A 26,271-nucleotide genomic window follows, 5' to 3' on the forward strand; every position below is an offset into this window, starting at 1 on the left:
CTCTCGCGGCACCATGTACCGCTCACTGCGGCTCTTCGCGCGCCCGCACCGCGTCGCGCGGGCTCCGGCCTCAGCCTCCGTTCCGGGTTTCGGGGGCGCAGCCGCCGGCCCCCTGCGGCCCCCGAACGCCGCTCGAATGGTGAGCGCGGGCCCCGTCCCCGGCCGCCGCGCCGTGACCTTCAGCCCTCCGGCTGCCGCCGGGCGCCCGGGGCTGGCGGGAGGGGTTCCTCGGGCGCCCGGCCGAGCCCGCGCCGGCTGCACCTCCGGCGCCGCCTCCAGCGCGGGAGGCGCCTGCGCCCCGGGCCGCTCGGCGGGCGGCGGTGGCGGCCGGGGTCCTGCGGCCGCTGCCGGCCCCTCCCGGACGCCCCTGGCCCCGGCCGAGCCTCGTGCCCGTGACGCCCCGCCGGCGCTGCGGCCCTCGGGGCGGTGCGGCTGGGAGGGGAGCGGGGAGACGGGCAGCCCCCGCCCCTGCCCTCGGGGGGCCTCGTGGCCCGCACTGGCCGCTGCTGGTCCGGTGAATGCGGCTCCTCGGGGTCCGGGGGCGGTGATCTGCCCTCTGGTCCAGGTGGGGCCGAAGGTTCTTGTGGACGAAAGGGACTTGACTGCTCGTGAAACTGCCTATTTAGTTTGTTAGGGTGAATGTGATTTACCCCACTGAACTTGGCAAAACCCTGAAGTTTGTAAAGGTGGGCACGGTCCTGACGCATGCTGGAGGAGGCTCGGTGGGACGCAGCTGTAGCTGAATGAGCACTTTTTATTCAGAAAGACCGCCAAGGAACTCAAAGGTCCAGGTTCAGGTTCTCACACGCTGGCGTAAATAAGCCCTTTGGCTCCTTAGAATGTCACCGTCGACAGTTCCGGCTTGAACAAGCATTAAATACCAATGTACACGTGAATATATGTTAGGAAAAGTTTGGGAAGTAAATGACGGTTTCAGAAGAGTGACAGTTCTGCACTGTGCCCTGTGCTGTAGAATGAGCTTTGCAATCAGAGATGTGATTTCAGATCCTCTCCTGGTACTCGAAGTTGAGAGTTGGGCAAGTTGTTTTTGTGTCTCAGTTTCTGCATGTAAAGTGAAAATAATTACAGCTTCTCAGCAAGATTGTCCATGTGAAAGTACTTGGACCAAGTGGGAATGCAGTGAGTGCTTGTTAAAGAAAATGCTTCTATCTAGGATGTTTCAAAGGCCCAAGACATTTTCTGGACTAGAAACTTGAAGATAATTTGATGGCATTGCCATACCTGAATCTACAAAATCAGGGGTGCTCTACATTCCTGGAACTCCTTGCTCTAATAATTTTAGTGCATTTTAGAGCCTTTCAAAGTTTTATTTTTTTTTTTTTTTACTTATTTAGTGATTTGTAAAAGGGAATAGGAGACTGGAGACCTGAATGTGTTGGCTGTAGATGTCAAAAAACAGCACTGCCTTTCTTTTTGTATGTGAGCTGCTGCCATAGCATGACCACTGACAGATGAGTGGTGTAGGTCCTCACCTGGGAAGCAAACCCTGGGCGGTGGAAGCAAAGTGCACTGAACTTAAGCACTAGGCCACCAGGGCTGGCCCCCACTGCCTTGCTTTTAGTGTTGTAATGTTGACTAACATCTGATGAGGATAGTTTTTTTTTTTTTTCCCCTGTAATTCTAAAAACACCTTTTGCTCTCTAATCTGCTCAACTCTAAAGTCTCTGTTGATTTTATTAAGAGATTTTCTTGTTGCTAGTGTTGAGAAATGCACATAACCCAAATGCCCTGAGTTAACCTTTTTTTCTGAAAGAACACATAAATTTCATCCAGTGGGAAGATAACATTTATTGAATGCATACTGTGTATCAGCCCTATCACTAAGACAGTCGCTGTGGGCGTCGAGTTTAGAGACTCCTGGGGGAGATTAAACGAGCAGAGAAATCATGCACAGTTGATTACAATGGAATAAACACTCCCCAGAAGGAAAAGTACAGTGAGATTGGGACTGTATATGGAGACCAGCTATGATACTGCCTGGGTAGCGTGCTGGATAGGGAAGCACTACATTTTTTTAAAGTCTCTTTTATTTCCTCAATGATCTTTAGGATGGCCATAAAGTCTGGAAACATAGATAATATCTTGTTCTGTATTGCAATGTAGTATCAATAATTTGCCAATATTTCAAGACTTGATGGCCACCTTATATTTTAAGACCAGACAGACTTTTTCAGAAAGAAACTGAAAACACAAACACAATGAAGTCAAATTTTGGATTTTTAGCTCTTGAGGTAGTCTTTTTGTATGAGAAATAATTTGGATTTTCTTGACCACTGAAACATTCTTTTAAACCACCTTCGACTGAGAATCTGAACCTATTTTTTAGGAGATGCCGTGGTTTAGTTAGTGGTTATCTTACTCATGCACATGCATGGGGACATCTTAAAGGCCTGAGGCCCATATTTTTTGGCTGACCTTTAGGCTGGCATGCAAATTTTGAGACCACCTCATCAATTTCTGAGGTTCCTGGGGTTAGTTGTTACTAACAGTACTTGGTATTTCTAGAGCCTCGTAGCAGTCATATGCAGTAAACACTGGACACGTTACCCATTCATCCTTCTCCAGGAGGGGAAGTGATCGTGAATGAACATGCATCTCCCAGGAACCATTGGGAAATCGCATCTTTGTTCCTGCCCCATGCTGGCTGGTTAAACTCTTCAAACCATGGTGTTAATCCCTGAGGTGACAAACCACCTTCTCCCAGAAATTCTGTTCTCTGAATTATGAGATATGAAGACATGGTTTTCAAAAAAACTTTTTTTGTAACAATGGATATGTTATATGAATTAAAAACTTATTTATATTTAAGAGATACCAGTCATCACTTCATTTTTCATCAAAAGCACTGATAATTTTCTCATTAATTTAAGTGAGCTCCCCTCCTCTTCCTCCTCAAGCCACTGGGAAGAGGTAATGTACATGATAATGTGGGAAGGTTTTGGAAACCACAGAAGTATTTTTCAAATCTCAGGTGGATTCATTCGTGGATGGTGAAATCAATGTAGTGGGTAGTTACCAGCATTATTATCATTATTTTTTGACAGAATAGAATAGCATAGAATAGAAAATATGAGTGGATGATGTATTGTTTCATGAAATTTTTGTTTCAGGCCTGTGTGCATATGCATGTGTGTTACATATGTACCAAATCATGATGTGAAAGTTTTTTCTTCTGTGAGTTATTGTACAGAACGTTTGAAGAGATTTAGCGATGTTACCTGGTTCATTGTTCTCCATCCATATAATACATGTGCTTATCTAACAGATGCCACCCTTCATAGGCATAGCCTCCTCTGACAGATAGTCTTGCTTAAATTCCTGGTGCCTTGCAGAGTGTTTTACAGCATTGCTTCAGTTTCTGTTCTACAAATTTGTACGAGGCATATATTTCTTGGGATTAAATAGAGAGGTAAGTTTTTGGCTTTTTGCAATAGTTTGCTATTAGCTAGGTAAGCTGTTGCAAACAATGTTTGCTGTTGGAAATTTGGAACGTTTATTACTATTATAAAGACAAGAAGTATATTTCTTTGAAGCGTTTGCTGAGATTGTGATTTTGGCCACAATTCATTTCTGCACTTTTTTAACGATCCTTGTCAAATCCTAGAATTTGATTGAGGCTGTTGTTTCTTGATTTGGAATTAAAAAGTTTTTAAGTTTTAAGCAGAAGAACATAGCTAAATTTATTCATCTAGATCTTTCCAAGTAACTTTGAATGGATCTGAGTTTTATCTTAGCAACCTATTATTTGGGAGACAAAGTTATTGCTGTTTAATGATGAAAATTTAATAATTTTGAACACGGAAAGTGAGGATGTAAATTTAAGGAATTGAACGTGATTTCACAAATGACCAGTGGAAACCATTCTCCCTTCTCTGGGGCCAGCATCTTGTTGCTGTCTCATAACAAGGTGATGGAGAAGAAGAAGAACCTAGCTCTGTGTCCAGTGCCACTGCTGTCATTGCTGATGTTATTGGACCAAAATATATTTTAACATGCAAGGATATTTACTTAGGATATCCAAAACAAAGATCATAATACACAGTATTTTTGTTTGTGCGTTTGAGATATAGAACCCCAGCTACTTTTGATTTACAGAGTAGGAGGCAAGTTGCTATACGGTGGTGTCAGTGTAACCAAGCTCTGTTAGAGAACAATCGGACTATATGTCTTCAGCTCTTTTTATTCTACAGGGTAGGGGTACAGGGCTACCCACTTAAGGGCTGGTAGTAGGCCAGTCTGGAGTCCTTCCCTCCCTTTCTTGGCTTATAGAAGTAAATAAAAAACGGGAATCCAAACAGCTTTTGGAATCAAACAGTCTGGGGTTTGAGACTTTTAGGCCCTCCGCTTTGCTGTGTGGGTGATCTGCTGAGATGATTTAATCTCTCCAAGCCTCAATGTCTCCTTCTTTAAGGTGGGGATACTAATAGTAAAATCTCGTGGGGTGGTTGTGAAAATCTAATAAGGTAATACTTGAAAAGTGTTGGCTACACAACACAGTGAACACTAGGGTGTGATTATTTTTATTAGCTTCTTATTGGCTGAGGCCAGTCCTCTGAAGACTTTCAGGCATAGGAAAAAAAAATGGACCTCATTGGTTATACTCCTGTATTTGTACCTAGACACAATGATATTTTTCTTTTCTTGCAGTCTGAAAGGCTTTATAACCTATAAAAGGTTTTGTAAATCTTTCTAGTCCCAGGGGATGACTATAAATTAAATTTTTCCTTGTCAGGACTATTTACTAAGATGAAATTACTTGGCTAGGGATTTTTAAATTTTTTGAGTGATCTCACCGTGTTTATTTTATCATTAATGCAAGATGAACATTAATTAAAGCTCTGAGTATCTCTCTGAAGTCTCCTTAGTATAAAGTATCATGTAAATTCCATATTCCTAGTGTTTTACTATAAATTTTTTACAGTGTTATAAAATATTTGTTGAGCAGTTATTAATTTTTTTTATTCGTGTAAGTTGAGGTACTTGGTAGAATCCTAGGTTCTCCATAAAAGGGACTGTGGGTCACGGGTTCTTATTCTGGGTGGCGGATTGGCTTCAAGATAAAAACTCCCTGAAATCATACATAGGATTTTGCATGTATTTATAGAGAGAGGATCCCTAGCTATCCTTGTATTCTCAAAGGCTCCGTCACCCTGAAAAGGGTAGGAACTGACCAGCCCCTGTCTGCACATTTACTTTACTGTGTAGGTGAGAAAAGCTGACTTACGGGGCGTGAGCCAGGTCCTACATGGTGGACTGTTGGACTGCAAAGCCTGGACCATTTGTGTTGCACTCAACTCTCTCTCATACATAGTATTTGTAGACCACGTGAAGCTGTGTTTAAATATATAATATTTACAAATTTTAAAGTATCATTCTTAGACCGTTTTCTGAAGTTCCCGAAAATAAGCGTTAACCTAAGTATATTGAATTGACCAAAGCTTGACCAATATTAGGCATACTCCTGAATTGGAAAGGGTTACTATTTTTACTTCAAAGGCTTTCTTTGTATTTATCGTCTGCCTAGTGTGTGAATTCTACAGTCTGTCTTTAACATCTGTCTTAATATATTTGTGTGACAAAAATTTCTCAAGAAAGGAGCTGGAGTGGGGGAATAGAATGAGAATCAAAACGGGACTTTTTGTCTTTGTGGTTCTTATTAAGGTTTCTTTTTGCTTACAGCTGATAGGATTTTATTGCTTTTGATACTTGGTTTCATTTCAAGCTGTAACAGTGTCTTATCTTTTATCTTCAGGCATCTCAAAATTCTTTTCGGATAGAATATGATACCTTTGGTGAACTAAAGGTCCCGAATGATAAGTATTATGGCGCCCAGACTGTGAGATCGACAATGAACTTTAAGATTGGAGGTGTGACAGAACGCATGCCAGTAAGTGGCTTTTGTGGAAATATTGACTTGCTTTGGGTGAAGTAGGCTTTATTCAAATAAGTCACTTTACTTTATAGATAAATATTTTACAGAGTTAAAATGTAAAGTTATTAGAGAATTGGCTTTGTAAGTAATAAGACATTTCTCTTTTGTTAAAATGTCAAAGAACTTTTTGAAGTTTAGTATACTGTTATTTTGAGTTGTGGCTTTGAATATTTTGGATTTTTATTTGATAGAACTAAGTGATTTGTCTTTTCATTCTTGCTGGGGTTTTTCAGATTTTTGCTAGGATTTTACAGTTTGTAAACATTTAAAAGTTTCAATACTTAAATTTTTTCATTGATTTTTTTTAAAAAACTAAAAACAGATTTTTAATATACTTTCTATCTATCTTGGTTTCAGTTTCAGAAAAGTATACACAATTACATAAAAATATTCTTCACCATGTCTGGCATATAATATATAAGTATTTGTTCCATGCCACGTGAATGATTTAATGATTAGAAAACTTTCTACGATATTTCATTAACTCTAAGATGGCATCAATTAGAAGACGCACCAATATGTACCACTAAGAAAGGAAAAGACTACCAATTAAAGTTGTGACGTGTCATTGATTGTAAGATGCATCTGATTTCAGAGATGTTCAAGTGTGAAAAGAGTTGATGAGACCCTACAGGAGCCCAACTGGAGTATGAAAAATAGTCAGTGCGGGGGTGCGGGGCAGACTAGTGAGCCTGGAAGTAGCCAGGCTTCATCCGGTGCGATATTAACAGTTACCTTCTCCGTGTACTTTGTATCTTACAATAATTTGAGCTCATTCCTAAGCCTTCAAAACTGAATCTTGACAGGTTCATACAGTTTTATAACAGGCAGCTGAATCTTCTTGAAGAAAATCCCTCTGTTATTGCCACCTACAGCCAGCTTGGTGGGGAGGTAAACACACATAGGTCAGACTACATGGTTGAGAGACAAAGGGTAGCGACTGATCCTAAACTGTTCTCATCTCGTTCCACTCTTGGGATTAGAGAGGTCTATCCTGACCAGTATTGACAGGAGTAAGCATGGCTTATGTTTTGATTGTCCTTCAGCAGCAGGGTGTGTGGTCCTGGGGGTGTGTGACTGTGGCCTCTGCTGCTCCAGAGACAGGGCAGCTGTTTGGATCACACGTCTGTGAACAATGGACACGTGGGCTATCGATTTTGTCATATGTGGCTTCATCTGGATCAATTTCCTGAACTTTGTTACATATGAGGCAGATCCTCCTTGCCTTGAACTGAGTAGTGTGATTAACCCCACCCTTTGTACCTGAGGCCCAAAGGAAAACAAGGCCAGAACAGATTATGAACTTGTAAATGGTGTAAATTCAGGATAATGAGACCCGTCTTTCCTCCCCAGTGACACATTTTACCATTTTATTTTAGTAGTGTTCAGTGAACCTCTGCTGTGACCCTTTTTCATGTGTTTGAGTCTACAAACACTGGGGTCAGTCACTCCTTCCGATGGCCCGTGTTAGGGCCTTCAGTGTTGACTTGGGCAGTGGTTTAACCCATACCGCAGTGTTCCTGTAGTCATGTAAATTCCCATTTGTTTTCATGTTCAAAGTTTTTAAGATTCTAATCCTACGTGCCGTTTGTCTCCATTTCATTTGGGTAAAACACTTATAAATGTTTTCATTTTAGTTTCTTAAAATTCAAAAAAAAAATGTTCTGTTTTTATTTCCCTTTCTGTGTGCCGGTCAGTTTGTCCTCTTTGGCCCGGGTTTAATGTGTCTTAATCCTTACTGCTCTGTGTTTTTCCACTTCCATTGCCTCTGAGGCCTGTAGCTGCTCTTTTATAGATGCAGCACTCTCTTCCTCAGCCTTCCTTTCGCCCTCCTGCCCTTCCCCATTCAAGCCAGGAATGGGCTCTGTACCACCATCTGTATTATTAATTTTGACAAGAGCACATAATTCACTTATCTCACGAAAACCAGGTATCATTTCATCGAAACCTCATCAAAAATCACTCAATTTATCCCTGTAAATTTGGTGAGGCTATTTGGAGTAGAAAGTGAAAAGATCTGCAAACTAAAAGGGTTTGAAATATTGTTATATATATCAGAAGCAATCATCTTTAAGTCTGTAGAACTCTGGGTTTAAAAAAGAATTCTTCTGAGAGAAATTTCCAGTGACTTATTGAGTGTCAAGGCTTCACTGACTAACTAGAATATCTTGTTTTTTGTCTTTGGGATGAAATATACCTATTCAGTAACTAGTTATTTTATACTAATTGGCAGTTAAATATGTTATTTTTATTTTATTTATTTCTTTATTTATTGAGGTATAATTGACAGATAACATTATCTTAGTTTCAGGTGTACAACATAATAATTCAATATTTGTATATACTGTGGAGTGATCACCACAATAATTCTGGTTACCATCTGTCACCATACACAGTTACAAAAATTTTTTTCTTATGATGCAGATTTTTATGATCTATTCTCTTAGCAACTTTTAAATATGCAATATAGTGTTATTAACTATAGTCACCATACTGTACATGACATCCCCATGACTTATTTATTTTATAGCTGGGATTTTGTACCTTTTGACTCCACACATTTTGCCCACCCCCTGCCCTGGCCAGCACCAGTCTGTTCTCTGTATCTATGAGCTTGATTGTTTGTTTGTTTGGTTTTTTTGTTATTTAGATTCCATATATAAGTGAAATCATATAGTATTTGTCTTTCTCTGTCTCTGACTTATTTCACTGAGCACAGTACCCTTATGATCCATCCATATTGTTGCACATGGCAAGATTTCATTCTTTTTTATGGTTGAGTAGTATTCCATTGTATGTGTTTGTGTGTGTATATAAATATAGCACATCTTCTTTATCCATTCGTCCATCTAGAGACACTTAGGTTATTTCCATATCTTGGCTATTATAAGTAATGCTGCAGTTAATATGAGGTGCATATATCTATTTGAATTAGTGTTTTCATTTTTTTCAGACAAATACCTAGAAGTGGAATTGCTGGATCCTATAGTAGTTTGATTTTTAATTTTTCGAGAAACTTTCATACTGTTTTCCATAGTGACTGCACCAATTTACTTTCCCACCAGCAGTGCACAAGGGTTCCCTTTTTTCCACATCCTCGTCAACACTTGTATTCTTGTCTTTTTGATAGTAGCCATTCTAACTCTTGTGAGGTGATATCTCATTGTGGTTTTGATTTGCATTTCCCTGATGATTAGTGGTGTTGAGCACCTTTTCATGTGCTTCTGGCCATTTGTATGTCTTCTCTGGAAAAATGTCTATGCATATCCTTTGCCCATTTTTTAATTGGATTGTATTTTTTTTTATTTTGTTGTTATTGAGTTGTATGAGTTCTGTGTATATTTCAGATATTAACCCCTTATCAGATATATGATTTGCAAATATTTTTCCTATTCTATAGGTTGCCTTCTCATTTTGTTGATGGTTTCCTTTGCTGTGCAGAAGCTTTTTAGTTTGATGTAGTCCCACTTGTTGATTTGTGCTTTTGTTGCCTTTGCTTTTGGAGTCAGAACCAAAAACTCATTGCCAAGACCAATGTCAAGAAGCTTACCACCTATGTTTTCTTTTAGGAGTTTTATGGTTTCAAGTCTTACAGTCAAGTCTTTAATCCATTTTGAATTAATTTTTGTGTAAGATAGTAGTTTAATTTCATTCTTTTGCATGTGGGTGTCCAGTTTTCCCAACAGGATTTTGCTCTCTTTGTATTATTTTATTTTATTTATTTATTTTTTTTTTTAAAGAGAAGAAAGAAAACTTATAATGTAGCATGGGATCCAGTGAGGGAAAATAATGGTGCTTGCTGGTGAAATGATTGAGTACCATTTGTTTTTACATATATGACATAAACATATACACTATAATGTATTATAAAAAAATAAGATGAATGGTAGATTGTATATTTGTGAATATGGGTGTGTATGTGTGTGTGAGGCATACACACATCTATATAAATAGTCAACGTATTTGCTTTTATTTGGTTCCCTAAACAAATAGATACATGATGATTCTTGGTTTATTATATACCTAACTATAATATTTTTCTATATCCTAAACATTTTAGTCATTGTGTTACTTAAGTTATTGATTTATGTACAGTTTTTGCACCTGCATAAAATAGTAGTCTTAAACTTTCATGCTTAACTAAAATTGCAAATTTGAGATATTTTTTTGATCAATTTTAGATTCCAGTTATTAAAGCTTTTGGCATCTTGAAGCGAGCGGCTGCTGAAGTAAACCAGGATTATGGTCTTGATCCAAAGATTGCTAATGCAATAATGAAGGCAGCAGATGAGGTAGGAGGTGATAAGTGTGTTTACTTAATGGCGTCAGACCCATATCATCCACTGGATGATGATAAGCTTTGGCAGGAGGAAAAGGGCACTGTGAATTCTTGAGTTAATGAATTTCAAGGTAGTGTGGTAGCATTATTATCTGGTGAGGATGTTAGTATGGTGCTTAAAATATTATCTTGTGGCAACATTTCTGGATGATCTTATACCTTTTATTTTTAATTCTCTTGACTTTTCCTCTTAATTTATATAGTTAAAACTTTTTGAAGACACACTGTTTAAACATATGTATTTGATTTCTTATTTTATGTATAAATGATTCCTTTTAAAACTAATTATTTGATAATATGTATGGAGAATGTAATGTCACTAATCTAATAACATAACCTTAGGGAGGCAGTCAGGGATAACAGTTTAAAAATTCTGTACGTAATGTTGTTCATTGCAGTATTATTTATAATAATAACAAATTAGACAATATTCAACCATAACAGCTGCTTATATAAGTTGTATTGTAAAGTCACAGAAAATCAGTTTCTTAAAGAATGTCACAGAACAAAGCCTACCATATAAGAAGTAGGGGGGAAAGGTAGCAAAATGTATGTATTTTATGATCCTAACTTTGTTTAGAAAAAATGGACAGAAAACTTGTGTTTTTCTGTACATACATATACACTCCCATTGCTTGGAGTCAAGACTGGAGGGAGATGACAAAATGCTGGTAGTCGTTATTTCTGAAGGATAGAATTATCTAGGGATAAAATTATCTAGTAGTAGGGATGACTACTGTACTTTTCTTAGTGCTCAAGATTTTCTACACTGATCACCTGTTATTTTTATGTAACTAGGAAAAAAGTTTTACTTTAAAGTGAACCAGTTGTTTAAGGTATTAAATTTCTAAAGTGCATGCTGATATTTTTAAGCTAAAATCATTCCAGAAGATGAAGTTAAGCACCTACTCTCTTAGAAAGCTTACAATTCGAAAACGAACACATTAACTGAAAGGATAAAAAGATGACAAAAATAGGACCGATCTGGACTGTGTTTGTGTCTACGCTTGGCAGTTGCTACTCATTGACATCTGTGCGGTGGAGGAGCTCTTAGTGAACTCACACTCTCGGGTCACAGGTTCATCATCATGCTGACTTCAGCTGTAACATGTGCTGGATCTTCCTGCTGGGCACCAACAGTAGATGCATCTGAAATCTTAACACATTTGCCAGTCTCAACAGGTGGCCCTATCTGGATATTATTATCGGAGGCAGTTGGAGAAATAGTGGAGAGATGGTTTCAATTCAGGTTTCATTAATCAGTGAAATTGTTATACCATTCACAGTAGATAATCTCTCTTTAAGGTAGCAGTGGTTGGAGCAAGTGATGCTGCATAAGTTTAGGCTTGATAGACAACACGAACTCAGTGTCACCATTAGTAAATCATTTAGCATATGAAAAGAGTGAACATCTTTAAAATGGTACTGTGATGCCAACTTAATCATAGTTGATTGAAATAGCTGAGTGAATATTGAATATTTCTTCTTTTCAAAAATTCATTTTTTATCATTTTGTCCTGCAGGTAGCTGAAGGTAAATTAAATGATCATTTCCCCCTTGTGGTATGGCAGACTGGGTCCGGGACCCAGACAAATATGAATGTGAATGAAGTCATTAGCAATAGAGCAATTGAAATCCTGGGAGGTGAACTTGGCAGCAAGAAGCCTGTGCACCCCAATGATCATGTTAATAAAAGCCAGGTCAGTATGTGATCTCTTCTCTGTTATAAATTGAAAAGAATACCTGATATTTTTCTTGTAAAACAAACATTAGCTTTTTGACAAGGAGGGTTCATTCTGCCTATATTCTTTTTTTTTTTTTATTGATGTTTTAATGGTTTCTAACATTGTGAAATTTTGGGTTGTACATTTTTGTTTGTCCATCACCATATATATGACTCCCTTCACCCCTTGTGCCCACCCCCCACCGCCCCTGGTAACCACGGTCCAGTTTTCTCTGTCCATGTGTTGGTTTATATTCCACATATGAGTGAGATCATACAGTGTTTGTCTTTCTCTTTCTGGCTTATTTCACTTAACATAATAAGCTCCAGGCCCATCCATGTTGTTGCGAATGGGACGATTTTGTCTTTTTTTATTCTGCCTATATTCTTTAATGAAACGGCTTCTTATATCTTCTTATTTCTTTTAGGAATCTTGGGTCTGTGTCTTAAACTTCATAAAAATCACTTTTAGGGAAAAAATCAATTTTAGGGCACCTAAATTTAGTATATATTATAATTTTATTGTTTGGTTTATTTTTTAAAACTATTTTGAAATGATTTTAGATTTATAAAAGGATTGCAAAGATACTTCAAAGAGTTCCTGTATACCCTTCACCCAGCTTCCCTTAATGTTAGACATTTTACAGACCCTGGTATGTTCGTCACGCTAAGAAGTTAACATTGGTGCAATACTCTGAACTAAACAGACTTTGTTAGGATTTCCCTAGTTTTCTGCCAGTGTCCTTTCCTCTTCGGATCCAGTCCAGGCCACACTTTGCGTTTAGTGATCGTGTCCCCCTAGTCTCCTCCCACCTCTAGCAGTTCGTCTGTTGTCACTGGTGAAAAGTAGTGGTGAGGTATTTTGTGGAACGGCCCTCCGTTTGGGTTTTCTCATGATTAGACTGAGACTGGATTTTTGGGAAGGCTGTCACAGAAGTGAAGGGCTCTTCTTGTTGCACCATTTGGGGGTCATGACAGCAGTGTGCCCTGGTGCTGGTGGTGTTAGCCTGAATCGCTCGGTGTAGATGGTGTCTGCCGGCTGTCTCCCCCGTCCGTTCTCTGTTAGAGTGAGTCGCTGAGTCGGGCCTGTGCTCCACGCACTACACTTAGGCTTCACCTCCTAAAGCGGGGAGGAGTGTCAGGAAATTTTGGACATGTGTTAAAATCACCATGGAATTAACAGAGAACTCGGAGGCTGTGCAAGTATCCTCTTTCTCCTTAAACCCTGGCCCGCTAATTTTAGCGCCCTCAGGGGATCTTGCCTGCAGCTGTTACTGCTGTGGGGGTTTAGTGGTCGTTTTCTATGCCCCGCCTTCCTCTGCGTTCATTAATTGACATTTTTCTGTCAAGATTTGTCTTCTTCTCTCTCCCTCCATATATTTATTTATTTATTCAATTGCTTATGTATATCAGTATGGATTTGTGGACATTTATTTTATTCTTAGGGTTATAATCCAATACTTCTGTTATTTTTATTGTTGCTCAGCTTGTTCTGGCTTTGGGAGCCCTCTCCGTTGGCTCCTGTGTCCTTTGGACCTGCTGCTATCCTTTTTTTTTAAAGCACTTATTTACTTTCTTGCACTACGAGATGCTCCAGGCCCATCATCATCTGTTTTTCCTGCCCTAGCCCCCATAAGCACCCATTTTTCCAAGGAACTTTTGGAGGACCTTCCATTTTATTGGAAAATGACATTTAGAAACCACGATCTGGGTATTGAGTGTAATTTAATATATTTTAAGCATTAAGGGGGAGGTTTTTTTCACATAAATTCATTGTATAAAGGATTTTTTAAACCCAATGCTTGCCTTTAAATATGAATTTATCTTTTGTATATACTGAAGCCTGAACTCTGCTTCAGAATAATCTGGTGTGTATGGTCAGGTAAAGAAGTGAGGTGGAATTATGGATGAGAGAAGATTGACTATATGCTGATAATTATTTGAATTTAGGTGATAGGTACATGAGTGTTCTCACACCATTCATCCTAATTTGGTAAGTAGTTTGATATTTGCCATAAAAAGTTAAAAAAAATAAATAATGAATATATCTTTTTAAATAGTATCATAATTTAAAAGTATAGCATTATAGTTGAGGAAAGAACAGAGTTTAGACTACCTGGTCAGATCCCAGTTCTGCCAGTCCTGAATATTTTGGCAAGTCCCATAATTTCTTTGACAACTTGGCTTTCTCTATGTTTTTTTTGTGAGGAATATCAGCCCTGAGCTAACATCCGATGCCAATCTTCCTCTTTTTTGCTGAGGAAGACTGGCCCTGGGCTAACATCTGTGCCCATCTTGCTCTACTTTCTTTTTATATGGGACGCTGCCACAGTGTGGCATGACAAGCGGTGCGTCGGTGCGTGCCTGGGATCCGAACCTGCAAACCCCAGGCTGCCGAAGCGGAGGGCATGCACCTAACTGCTGCGCCACTGGGCAGGCCCTTGGCTTTCCTATTTTTAAAGTGGTAACCTACCTCACAGAATTCTCCTCAAGTGTAATAAATGACGAAATGTCTATGAGAGACGGTATGCACTGTAGAACTATAAGGTATTTTATTATTGCTATCCTTGCATGTACTTGCTAACTGTACTTCTTTATGTCTTGCTGTCATTTGTTAGCAGGCAGATATAATAATAATTTATGATACATTCATTGTAGGTAATACAGTCTGAAGTATATTCCATAAAGGAAACCAGGTTGCTTCTTGTTTGATCCTAAGTGACCTGTGACTTGCCACACGTAAAAGTAATTGAGTACTAAATACACTGAGTTTTGGGTAGTCATTTAGTGAGATTTTTTAATTGAGACATTGAAGTTTGTTTTTTGTTGCCTCTGATTTAACGTTTTACATTTCTTTGAAAATTTTCCGACAGAGCTCAAACGACACTTTCCCCACAGCAATGCACATTGCTGCTGCGACAGAAGTTCATGAAGTGCTGCTTCCAGGACTGCAGAAGCTGCACGATGCTCTCGATGCAAAATCCAAGGAGTTCGCCCAGATCATCAAAATTGGGCGTACTCACACACAGGATGCCGTTCCGCTTACTCTTGGGCAGGTACAGGAATGTGGCTGGATTTGATCCAATTTAGGGGTTGGTACAAATGGCCGACATATTCCCGTCTAAATCACACTGGTTTAAAAGGCCAAGTTTATAACAATTCAGTGCAGTGACAGGGATTGTTGTGCATTAACCAGTCAGTAGTTTTTTGTTTTTTGGTTTTTTTTCCTGAGGAAGACTGGCCCTGGGCTAACATCCATGCCCATCTTCCTCTACTTTATATGGGAGGCCACCACAGCATGGTTTGACAAGCAGTGTGGAGGTCCACACCCAGGATCTGAACCCAAGAACCCTGGGCCACTGAAGGGGAGTGCACGAACTTAACCACTACACCGCTGGGCCGGTCCCAGTCAGTCAGTAGTTTTTATTGACCTCCACTTAGGGAAAGAGCAAAACATACTGGCTGTGAGCCAGACTCCAAGTCAGTCTGCTCAGGTTCAAATCTGAGCTTTGCTGTGTACAAGCTGTTGGACCTTAGGCAAATTATTTAGCCTTTCCGTGCCTCAGTTTTCTGAGCTGTAAAATGAGGAAAGTACTATCTCTTTCATAGGATAGTTGTGAGGGTCAAATAAGCTGATTCATGTCGAGTGCTTAGAACCGTGTCTGATGCATAGAGGCGCATATTGGTGTTAGCTATCGTCACCAGTATATTATCTTAATCTCTTCCTTCGTCTCACTCTAAATTAATAGGTGTTTTAAAAATTAATTTTGAAGTGATTAAATGAGGCGTATTTACTCTTTAAAATTGTTTTGGTCACACGTGAAAGAGATATTACTCTCTTCTCCAAATACAAGAAGTATTTTTATGTTTCTTTATCAGTACCTTAACATCTAATGGTATGCAAAGGAAGTGTAAGGAAATACAGGGAACAGATTTTGTCTTAGGAAGCTCACTCCAGTTTGGAAGGTAGGACATACACAAATTATATATCAAGAGATGGTTCTATAAACCGGTATCAAATGGTGGTTATCAAATAATAGTTTTGTAGAAGTTGAGGTGAGGGTGAGAGTTTGGCTGCTGCTTACTTGGAAAGAGTCCACTTGTAGTTTTGTTTAGATGATAGCAGACACTGAAAAAAGCTTGTTCATTTAGCTTAATTTCATCACGGAAGGGATGAGGTAAACTCGAAATGATTAATTAAATTACAAATGAGATGACTAAATTGAGCTCACTAAATTCAGTTGCCTCCAAAGTCTATGTCTTGTTTCTCTTTACATCATCAATTCTTAGTACCCTGTGTAAGTACTACGGAGCATATGTCTTTGAAACTTTTGAGTATCCCCCTGGTTTCTAATTTTTTCCTTTTCTGTGTGTTTCACTTGTTGGAAAACCACTATGCTAAAGTCCATTTAGGCCATGACTCAGCCTCCTATGCAAAATCATCATTTTACCTATTATGACAGAAAGTTATGTTTTTCTGTTTGCCTTTATGTTATCAGAAGCATTTATACTTGCTTTTATTGGAATTGTCTTCTGAGTTTGTGCAGTTTTTTTACCCCAATAAAAATGTATTTCTTAAGATAATCCAGCCTGGTGTATATATGAGTGATGGTAGATCAGATGGGTCAGATCTGCTTGAAAGGACTTACATCTTTTAAAATGTTTTCTCTAGAGCAATAGAGAAATCCTAATACTAATCAACAGTATTCATGGTTTTCCAGTGTGTTTAGTGTAACCATATATCCTGGCTTGCTCAGTTGTGTTCCAATTTATGCCTTTTGTCTCTGCATAGTTCTTAATAGGGCCCTTGCTGTGTTCAAAACACGATACATTCTGTGGTTAGCTTATTTAAAGTTTGTCATGTGTTGGGAACCAGTGTGACATTAACAGCAGAATTATAATGTATCTTGAAGCTGTGGTTTTGCTCTACTCTGTTACCTTTTGTGCTGTCCAGTGAGTCAGTTAGCTTCTTGAGTCCCTGTAAAATGTCCTCAGGTTCCCTATCAAGTTTTTAAACTGAAATTGTATGGAGAATATTTCTATGTTCACATTTTTCTTGAGAAGATTAGTTTTTTTTCCTTTCTCTAAGTTGTATGGAATACACCAAAAAATAAGAAATCACTTGCAAATAAACCAATAATTTAATGTGGTAAAGTCATTCTTTTTTAAAGTCTATTTCCTATGTTGTTTTTCTTTGTTTTCTATTAAAAGACTAGATTATAAACAGGCTGCATGTTATCATGAGTGGCGTTGTCCTAACTTATAGGCTTGTAAATCCTCGTTCTTCCCTTTGCTCATTCTACTTTGCTTGTCATATAAATTAAAATAGTATCAATACCACTTGAATAGCTTATAATTTAGTACCTGAAACATTTAAAAAAACTTCTCTTTAATGCATTTAGAGTAACCTGTGAGCCATTAGGAAATTATGTGTTCTCACCTTAATTTCCTTCTCTTTTTAGGAGTTTAGTGGTTATGTTCAGCAAGTGAAGTATGCAACGACGAGAATACAAGCTGCCATGCCCAGGATCTATGAGCTTGCGGCTGGGGGCACTGCTGTCGGCACGGGTTTAAATACCAGAATTGGCTTTGCAGAAAAGGTTGCTGCAAAAGTGTCTGCTCTCACAGGTCAGTGATAATATGAATTACTACCCTTTTTTATTACACTAGTCTATATAGTTTCTGGGTGTTTCTGCTTTGAATTTCTGTGACTTTAAAGTTAGAAATAATATTTTTCCCATCAAACGTGTTTTATGTCTATTTCAGAAGTTGTAGTGTTAATCCTTTTGTTTTTTAGAAGTTTTCCATCTATGAGTTCATGCAGTATGCAATTAAAATCTGTCAGTGCTAGTTTTGTTTACTGTCTGGTGGTGTTCAATTATTTTCTCTTTTTCTCTTGAGTACTCATGTTCAAAGCAGGCAGAATCAACTGATTGTTGAGAAAACATTTGAATGATAAATACATTGTAGATATTGACAGGCTTAATTTCTTTTTCCTGTGGCATGCTGTGATATTTCTTTGAGTTAATGGTCTTTTTGAATCCTGTCTTTCCTTTAGTACAGTACTGTGCTCTCAATAATGATAACTATTATCAGAGCCAAGTTATCATCTCCAGAAAAGTCCCATTAAGATTCAGATGTTAACAGAGGGTGAAGGGAGAGATAATTACACAATGATCTTTATTGCTTACTAGCAGAGATTTGTTTTTTAATCAAATTTTAATTGAGAATTACTGTATTACGGGGTTAGAATATGTAGATCTTTAAAATTTTGAACATGGGAGAGATTGACTGAATGTCTAACTCATTTTGGCTCCCTACTCTCTCAGGGGATCTTCTGAGGCCCTGGCTAGAGGAGAGAATAGAACAGCCTAAGATGGGGGAAATTGTCCTAGGAAAGGAGTGTGGGATAAAGCCGAGTGAATTGTACCTGCTCTTCATCTCTACTGACGAGTAGTCAGACGTCGTACACGTGTTTGCTGTAGGCTAGTGTTTTTTCCTTTCGATATATTTATGGTACCTGTTTTTCGTCCTTTAAATGTGCTAATATCACCAGATTCTGTCTGCTTCTTCAAGACTTCTTAAAGAAATTAGACAAAGCTTGAGTCTTAGCATTTTTTTTTAAGTAGAATTTTTATTCTGTTCTGGTTTTGCTTTTCATATACTGGAACTTTCTGTTTAACTTGCTGATATTAGAAAAACGTTTACTTTTAGTTATTAACTCCTGTAAGTTTTTATTTTTTTTTCAGGCTTGCCTTTTGTCACAGCTCCAAATAAATTTGAGGCTCTGGCTGCTCACGATGCTTTGGTTGAACTCAGTGGAGCCATGAACACTACTGCGTGCAGTCTGATGAAGATAGCAAATGATATTCGGTTTCTGGGTTCTGGTCCTCGCTCAGGTCTGGGAGAGCTCATCTTGCCTGAAAATGAACCAGGAAGCAGTATTATGCCAGGTAGTCACATGGCTGGTATATGTGAGAGCGGGAACCTGACTAGAACCCAGGCGTACCCATCTACAGAGCTTGTCTCCTTTTGTTTAACATGGTCCCGAAGGTGGAAGGGGACGTGTGCAGCACACTGGTTCCAGAAGGTCTCTGTGGGCCACCTTTGATTAGGACTTCTAGATCATCACCCAACAATATAGGAGGAAAGAATTTTAGTTAGCAGCATGTATTTTGATTCCCACATTAGAAAATGTATAATAGTTCTGTCTTTTCTCACAAAGCCAAGAGAGTTCTAGAACAGGCTGTTAAAGTGATCAGCATGGGTTGAATAAAAATGAGTTATACCAGACGCCTCTTATTTTAGTTTTTGCTTTGGGTTTTGGCCTCTTACATAAGGGAAGTGACACGGACATTGGATGTCTGGCTTCCAGCAAGTCAAGTGACAGACTCACAAGATGTTCACTGAATCTAGTGGTGGAACGTGGGCAGTACTGTCAGATGAATGTAGTCGGGTGAACAGTGACATTCAAGGCGTGACCAGGGAGCCGACTTCAGGCTGGAAGAGTACCTAGTATAAGCTGAAGGGCTCTGCCCCTTCACTCCGTTACTGGTGACTGAGGGTGAAGGCAGAGAACACGTGCCGATCATATTGGCATATAATGAAGTTGAGATAGCATACATCCGATGACGGAATCGAGACTCAGAGGGGCCTCTCTAGGTTGGACTAAAACCAACAAGGTGACTTTTAATAGTGAAAGAGAAAGATCTGACTGTAGATTCTTTTAAATCTGTGTGTGTAGAATAAGAAGAGATCTGATTTGAAAGTACTTCATGTTGAAAAATGACATGAATTTAAATTGATTGCAAATTCAAGGTGATTGCCTAAAAAAAGAGAAATGCAGTCATAGATAAGGAAACGGTGTTCCCAATGTGTGTTGCCTTGTACTGGTCAGAGAATCTGGGATGTTTGATTCAAACTTGAGCTTGTCAGAGGAGTGTTCCAGGGTGGTGGGGTTCTGGAGCCTCATATGGTGGATAGGAAAATTCCAGCTTAATGGCGGCTTCTCTGAGAAGCCTCCCAGGTGTGGGTGAGGTTTCTGCAGCAGCCTGCACCTCTCTGTATTTACCCCTTATCTATCATAATTGCCAGCAGGCTCTCCCTAGCTTCCAGGTTCTGCGAGGGCAGGGGCTGCATCTTTCTTACTGTTGTTTTAGTCAGTGCTTGGCTCCGTAAATATTTCTAGAATGAGTAAAAGCTATGAAGGTGGAGAAAAGTGTATTTAATGTGTTGCTGTACTCATTACTCATTAGCGGTTGAACGATTCACAGTTTGTGGCTCCCCATCCCCCTTTCTTTGCTTGGCTGGTTTCATTAAATCAACACTGATGGTTGGGGCCTTGCTTTATTATATGTCTTACTTCATTTAATGAAGTTAGATTTCCTTCTTTTCTTGATTACTTGACATAAATCCTAATCTTAGCTGATCCTTGAAGCCACGAGTGTGTTTGATGTGGTGGTTTTCTTGCAGGCAAGGTGAACCCCACCCAGTGTGAAGCCATGACCATGGTTGCTGCCCAGGTCATGGGGAATCACGTTGCCGTCACCGTTGGAGGCAGCAATGGACATTTTGAGTTGAATGTTTTCAAGCCAATGATGGTAAGCTTTAAATTTGATTTGGAATGTTTTTGACTGAAGGCTAATTGTCTTGGTTTTTGTCTGTCATTGAGGTTTCTAGAGATTCCACATTAGGTACTTGGGTGATATGAGTAGCAATTGGAAGTCTAGCATATATTAATGTTAGAGGATTATCCTGGTTATTTCCTTAGGTGACTTGTAGCTCAAGTAATTTGGTGGTTTGCTTTTTGTATTAGGAAGAAAAATTCTGGAAGTAGAGTATAGGTTCCTTCCTCGTGCCTCACCACTGGGGATGCCAGTGGCTAGAAAGAAGTTCAAGTCTCTTCAGTTTAAAAAAAAATAAGCCCTCCCTCAACCCTGTCTCCTCACACTGCTGCTTTCTTCTTCCCTCCAGTTTCAGTCTTGAAAGAAAGACCCACACTCACTGTCGTTCACGCAGCAGCACTGCAGACCCGCTTCAGCCCCTCCGCCTGTGCTGAACTGTTCTCGCAGTCACTGTGACCTCCTCGGTCCAGCAGACCTGCCCGGCTCGTACTAACATCTGACCTTGACTCCCCCTCCAGACACACTCTTCCTCCTTGGTTTCTTTAGCTCTTTCTCTCCAGTTCTCTTCCCTCTCCCTCTCAGGCTTCTTACCTCGTCCACGTACCTTGAAAATATTACTGTGTCCACTAACACTGGTCTTTTTCCTTCATCTTTGTGAAGATGGAACGAGATGGCATCATCTTTCTTACAGTTTCCCCAGCTTCAGATGATGGAGCTGTCAGCATTGGGAGTCCTATATTTGTGTAAAGTGTTGTATCTGAAATATGCTGGAGGCTTACTTCCCATTTGTATCTGGTGTAAAGTCTGATTTTAATTTGATAAGAACACCAATGACAAATGTTAAGTATATTCATCCAGTGTATTCGTCAGATATTTATGGAGTACCAGTCTGTATCAGGCATTGTGCTGGGTGCTAGTGAGAGAACAATAAACAAGGCAGACATTTTTTGCCCCCATGGAATGTACATTCTAGTGGAAAACAGAAGACAGACCAGACCAGGGCTCAGACCTATGGGCTTTCGCTTTCAGTCAGATTCCAAACAGTTAACAGCGGCTGCCTGGCAAATAAAGGTGTGTAACAAATGTCTTCTTAATCTTTTTATTTTTAAAAACGAAAATCTGTTTTTTTGTCCTTAATAGAAAATGCATCAAGATAATCAACACTTGCCTTATAGTAAAATCATTAGCATCAAATTAAACCTTGAAGTTCTGTGCCGCCTGCTAGAATCTATTGTTGGGAGTGTAGTTTTCAGACCCTGGAGTTTTAGACCAAAAGAGATTAGGGTGTGGGTGTATCTTTATACGTATTGGAAATGTTACTAAAAAGAAAAAAACGCTAGAACAAACTAATTGATTTTATACTTGTTTTAAATATTGTGTGAAAGGTTATTTTAAAGTGACTGTGGAATATTTGTGCTGTTAAGCATGAAAACGTGTTGATCATTAAGAACTGGGGAGCCCTGACTTCACTGATTGCCTCCACACTGCTGGACTTTCTAACCTCGGCTTCTTTGCTTCCCTTCCTTCTGCGTGGAAGACTCTTCTCCCATCTCTGGCTGTCTGAGTCCTCTCCATCAAGTAGGACTTCACCAATTCTTCTGAGTGGGATTAATTTCTCTTTCTCTGTGCTCACTAACATTTCGGACCTGAGTTTTATAACACCACAGGGTATCTTGTGTTTTAGTTATTTGTATTTATGGCATTTCACCTCTTAGATTTCTATGTCCTCAAATATTTATAATTTCTTTCGTATTTATTTTCTTGGTATGGTACCTAACAAATTGTGGGAGCTCTGTATGTTTATCGAATTATACATTCATTATGAACCAGCAAATAATATATGTCATTGGACCAAAAAAAAAAGCTAGGCTTAATAAGTCTCTCTCTCTCGCAGATTAAAAATGTGTTACACTCAGCCAGGCTGCTGGGGGATGCAGCAGTTTCCTTCACAGAGAACTGTGTGGTGGGAATCCAGGCCAACACAGAAAGGATCAACAAGCTCATGAACGAATCTCTCATGTTGGTGACAGCTCTTAACCCTCATATAGGTAAGGGTGTAAGGAATAATAGTGTTATTTGAATACAAAATAAAAAAGCTGTAAAAAATTAAGAGACTACTGGATCAATGTTTGTGAATAGCAAATTCCTTTTGGACATTGTTTCAGTAAAATCTCTTAAAATATTTGAAATTGTGTTAAAAGATACTATATATGTATTTTGTAACTTTTATGGTCTCGTCACTCTTTCAAGAAATTGATCGACTATGCTTCATTTTATTTGAAATGTGGTTAATTCAGAAGTCGTAGTTCAAATTTATTTTAATCTTAATGGAATTCAGATGCTTAATATTCTGTGAGACACTTGGGGAAGGTCCTCCAGTTGGTAGTGTCACTAGGGGGCACTGGGGGATTAGCAGCGTGGAAGGAATTCATTTTTCTGCCTTCTCTAGAGGCTCTACTGCACTTGGATTTTGCTGTTGCATTCAATTCAGAAATGGAAAGTTACCAATTAAAACAAAAGAAAAAGGGTTAAATATTCATTGCTTATAGGGAAAACACAAATATTTTATCTAAAACCATGGGTTTGTATTGCAAGCCTTTTCCAGAATTGTAAATATTTTATTATGTAATTTCAAACACATCGACTTGGATTGTGGACTGACCCCAGTGCTCCCCATTAAATACGCTGTTTGGAGGCATCCACTGCATGTGATGTGCTAAAAGCGTTTTCCCACCATCTCCTTACTGCTGAGCTGAGGCTGTGAACACACTCTTTGATTTTCTGTTTTAGAACAAGTTATGACACAGTCATTTGCATGATATGGTTACTGCTTTAAAACATTCTTTCTGCTATAATCCTGGACTTGCAAGGCAGACTTTGTGTTCTTGGCTTCACATCAGGCTGTAATTTCAGTTTTATGAAGTTGAGTTCATTGGACTGCTTCAGGGACCTCTGAGCCCCATGTGGTGTCTATATACTGAGATTGGTCATGGGGTTTTGATCCCTTTAAAGTTATTGTACGTCAGCGTTCAGCTGGAGAGACACCCGGGGGACCCCAAAGACTCGTGTGAGGGGTGTTCCATCACGTCTGTACTTGAGGACTGGTTGACAAAACGTTTAAATTAGATCCCTCCTGAAGCTGAGCGATCGATAAGTCTTTCCTGGAGTCCATTTAATGTGCAGCAAAGGCCGTATGGGGACAGGTGGGCAAACCGCACCTTCCAGTGACGGAGCAGGAGCCTCGCCACTGCACGTCCGGGTCCTCTGTGTGCTGGTCGTGCAGCAGGCCACGTGGTGACTGAAGAAGAGAATTGAAGGTGGTTAGCAGAGTACTCAGACTTTCGTGTCAGTGTTAACATAAAAGGACAGAATATCTGATACCGACCCCAAAGGTTTAACATGAGCATTCTTTCTCAAAGTTACTTTGATCAGTAAATGCCCTTTTTAGCATGTTTAGAATTCACAAATTCCATTAAGTAATGAAATTGACGTGCCCATAATTCATTTTAGTGGTGGTTGGTAACTGCACAGTGACACATGGCGTCTTGCTTGGTGACGATCACGTGCCCTCAGCAGGCTCCTTCCCTGTGATCATAGTCCTCTGATCTTAAGGGGGGTTTTGTCTTTTCTCCTTCATTGGTTTCATCTTCATTTTTTCTGTTCTTTCTTGCTTTTGCCTTCTGACATACATTGTTTTGATTGCTGAAGTATAGTTGGCATACAGTATTGTATGAGTTTCAAGTGTACCACATAGTGATTCAACATTTATATACATTACAGGGTGATCACCTTGATAAAACCAGTCACCATCTGTCATCATACAAAGTGATTAAAATATTGTTGACTATATTCCCTATGCTATGCATTATATCCCCGTGACTGACTTATTTGATGGTTGGAAGTTTGTACCTCTTAATCCCCTTCAACTGTTTCACCCTTCCCTGCAACCCCCTCCCCTCTGGCAACCAACAATTTAGTCTCTATATCTATGAGCTATTTCTGTTTTGTTTTGTTTATTTATTAGATTTCACATGTAAGTGAAATCATACAATATTCTTCTTTCTCTGTCTGACTTATTTCACTTAGCATGATGCCCTCGAGATCCATCCATGTTGCCACAAATGGCAAGATTTCATTCTTTTTTATGGCTGAGCAATATTCCATTGTGTATATATACCACATCTTCTTTATCCATTCGTCTATCGATGGACACTTAGGTTGCAACATCGCTATCATCAGGAAATGCAAATCCAAACCACAATGGGCTATCACCCCGTACCCGTTAGAAATGGCTGTTATCAAAAAGACAAGAAATAACAAGTGTTGGCGAGGATGTGGAGAAAAGAATGCAATGTTGTGGGAATGTAAATTGGCGCAGCCACTATGGAAAACAGTATGGAGGTTCCTCAAGAAATTAAAACTAGAACTACCATATGATCCAGTGATTCCACTCTGACTTTTTTTTTTTAGTTACGTTAAGTCAAGACAACTTGCAGAGCTGCCCTGCCCCTACCCTTATTAATTCTAAAAGCAGGTAACTCCGCAGTAAATAGTACAGCTGTGACCTTGTGTACAAGTATGTGTTTATGCTAAACCTTCCCTGCCTGTGTCTCTGTGTGTCTGGGAGAGGCAGGGTGTGGGGGGCTGAGTCGAGAGGAGCAGTGGGAAGTGGCTCTGGAGCCGTCTCTCCGCGGAGCCCTGCCTGCTCCTCCCTCCCTGTGAGGGGCCTCTCTTCCCTCCTCGCTCTGGGCCAGTCTCCGCAGGTCCTCATCAGGAAGTACCGATTTTCTGTAGTCCTGCAGCGTTTAGCTTGTTAATGCTTTGTTAGAAAGAGAATTATTTCTGGTTATACATGTTGTTTGAAATGATGTATTTATACTACTAGATGTACATTTTTATGTCTTGGTGCTATAGTGTTTTCATTTCTTTCCCCCTGCGAAAATATCTGAGTGAGGGGGAGATTTCAATTTAGGAACAGATCTGTTGTGGAGTATGAGGTATGTTTAAGTCTGTATTACTTAAGAAAAGTAAAGGATTTATCCTGTATAAGAAATGACAACTATCAAGATAATCACTGTTAAATATTTTTAAGATTAAAAAATGTTACTTAAAAGTATCAATATCAAGTAAATAATAATGATTACCTTTTGCTTTAAAAAACCACATTTCACTACTAACTCCTACGTTGCCTCTTTATTTTTTCTTCAGGGTATGACAAGGCAGCAAAGATTGCTAAGACAGCACACAAAAATGGATCGACCTTAAAGGCAACCGCTGTTGAACTCGGCTATCTGACAGCGGAGCAGTTTGACGAGTGGGTAAAACCTAAGGACATGCTGGGTCCAAAGTGATGTAAATGAATTTCTAATAAAAATGATGTGTAAAACAAAACAGACTCCCTATATTTCTTAAACAAAAATGGATTAATTTGAAAGGAAACTGCTGTTGAACCTGACTATCTCTAGCAGAGCAGTTTGGTCAGTGTATAAAACCCCAGGATGGGCTAGGTCCAAAGTGAATTTAAAAAGTGTAAAATAAAATAATTAAATTGTAGAAAATCAAAAAGAAAATAGACTCATTTTTCTTTATGTCAATTGGCTTGTATTATAGTCGACTCTCTGGTTTTTGTGTG

The 26,271-nt window shown here is 39.3% G+C and overlaps 1 protein-coding gene across 1 annotated transcript; it reads left to right on the plus strand.

Moving 5' to 3' along the window:
- FH (fumarate hydratase) lies at positions 1-26,052 on the plus strand. Its single transcript, XM_058533553.1, has 10 exons — positions 1-139; positions 5,774-5,908; positions 10,135-10,245; positions 11,816-11,992; positions 14,889-15,071; positions 17,478-17,643; positions 18,765-18,968; positions 20,488-20,615; positions 22,534-22,687; positions 25,848-26,052. Exons 1-10 carry the CDS (start codon positions 14-16, stop codon positions 25,988-25,990), a joined length of 1,527 nt encoding a protein of 508 aa, XP_058389536.1. The 5' UTR covers positions 1-13; the 3' UTR covers positions 25,991-26,052.
- The last annotated feature ends 219 nt before the right edge of the window (positions 26,053-26,271 follow it).

The sequence above is a fragment of the Diceros bicornis genome, chromosome 38, assembly GCF_020826845.1.
Source record: "Diceros bicornis minor isolate mBicDic1 chromosome 38, mDicBic1.mat.cur, whole genome shotgun sequence".
NCBI lineage: Eukaryota > Metazoa > Chordata > Mammalia > Perissodactyla > Rhinocerotidae > Diceros > Diceros bicornis.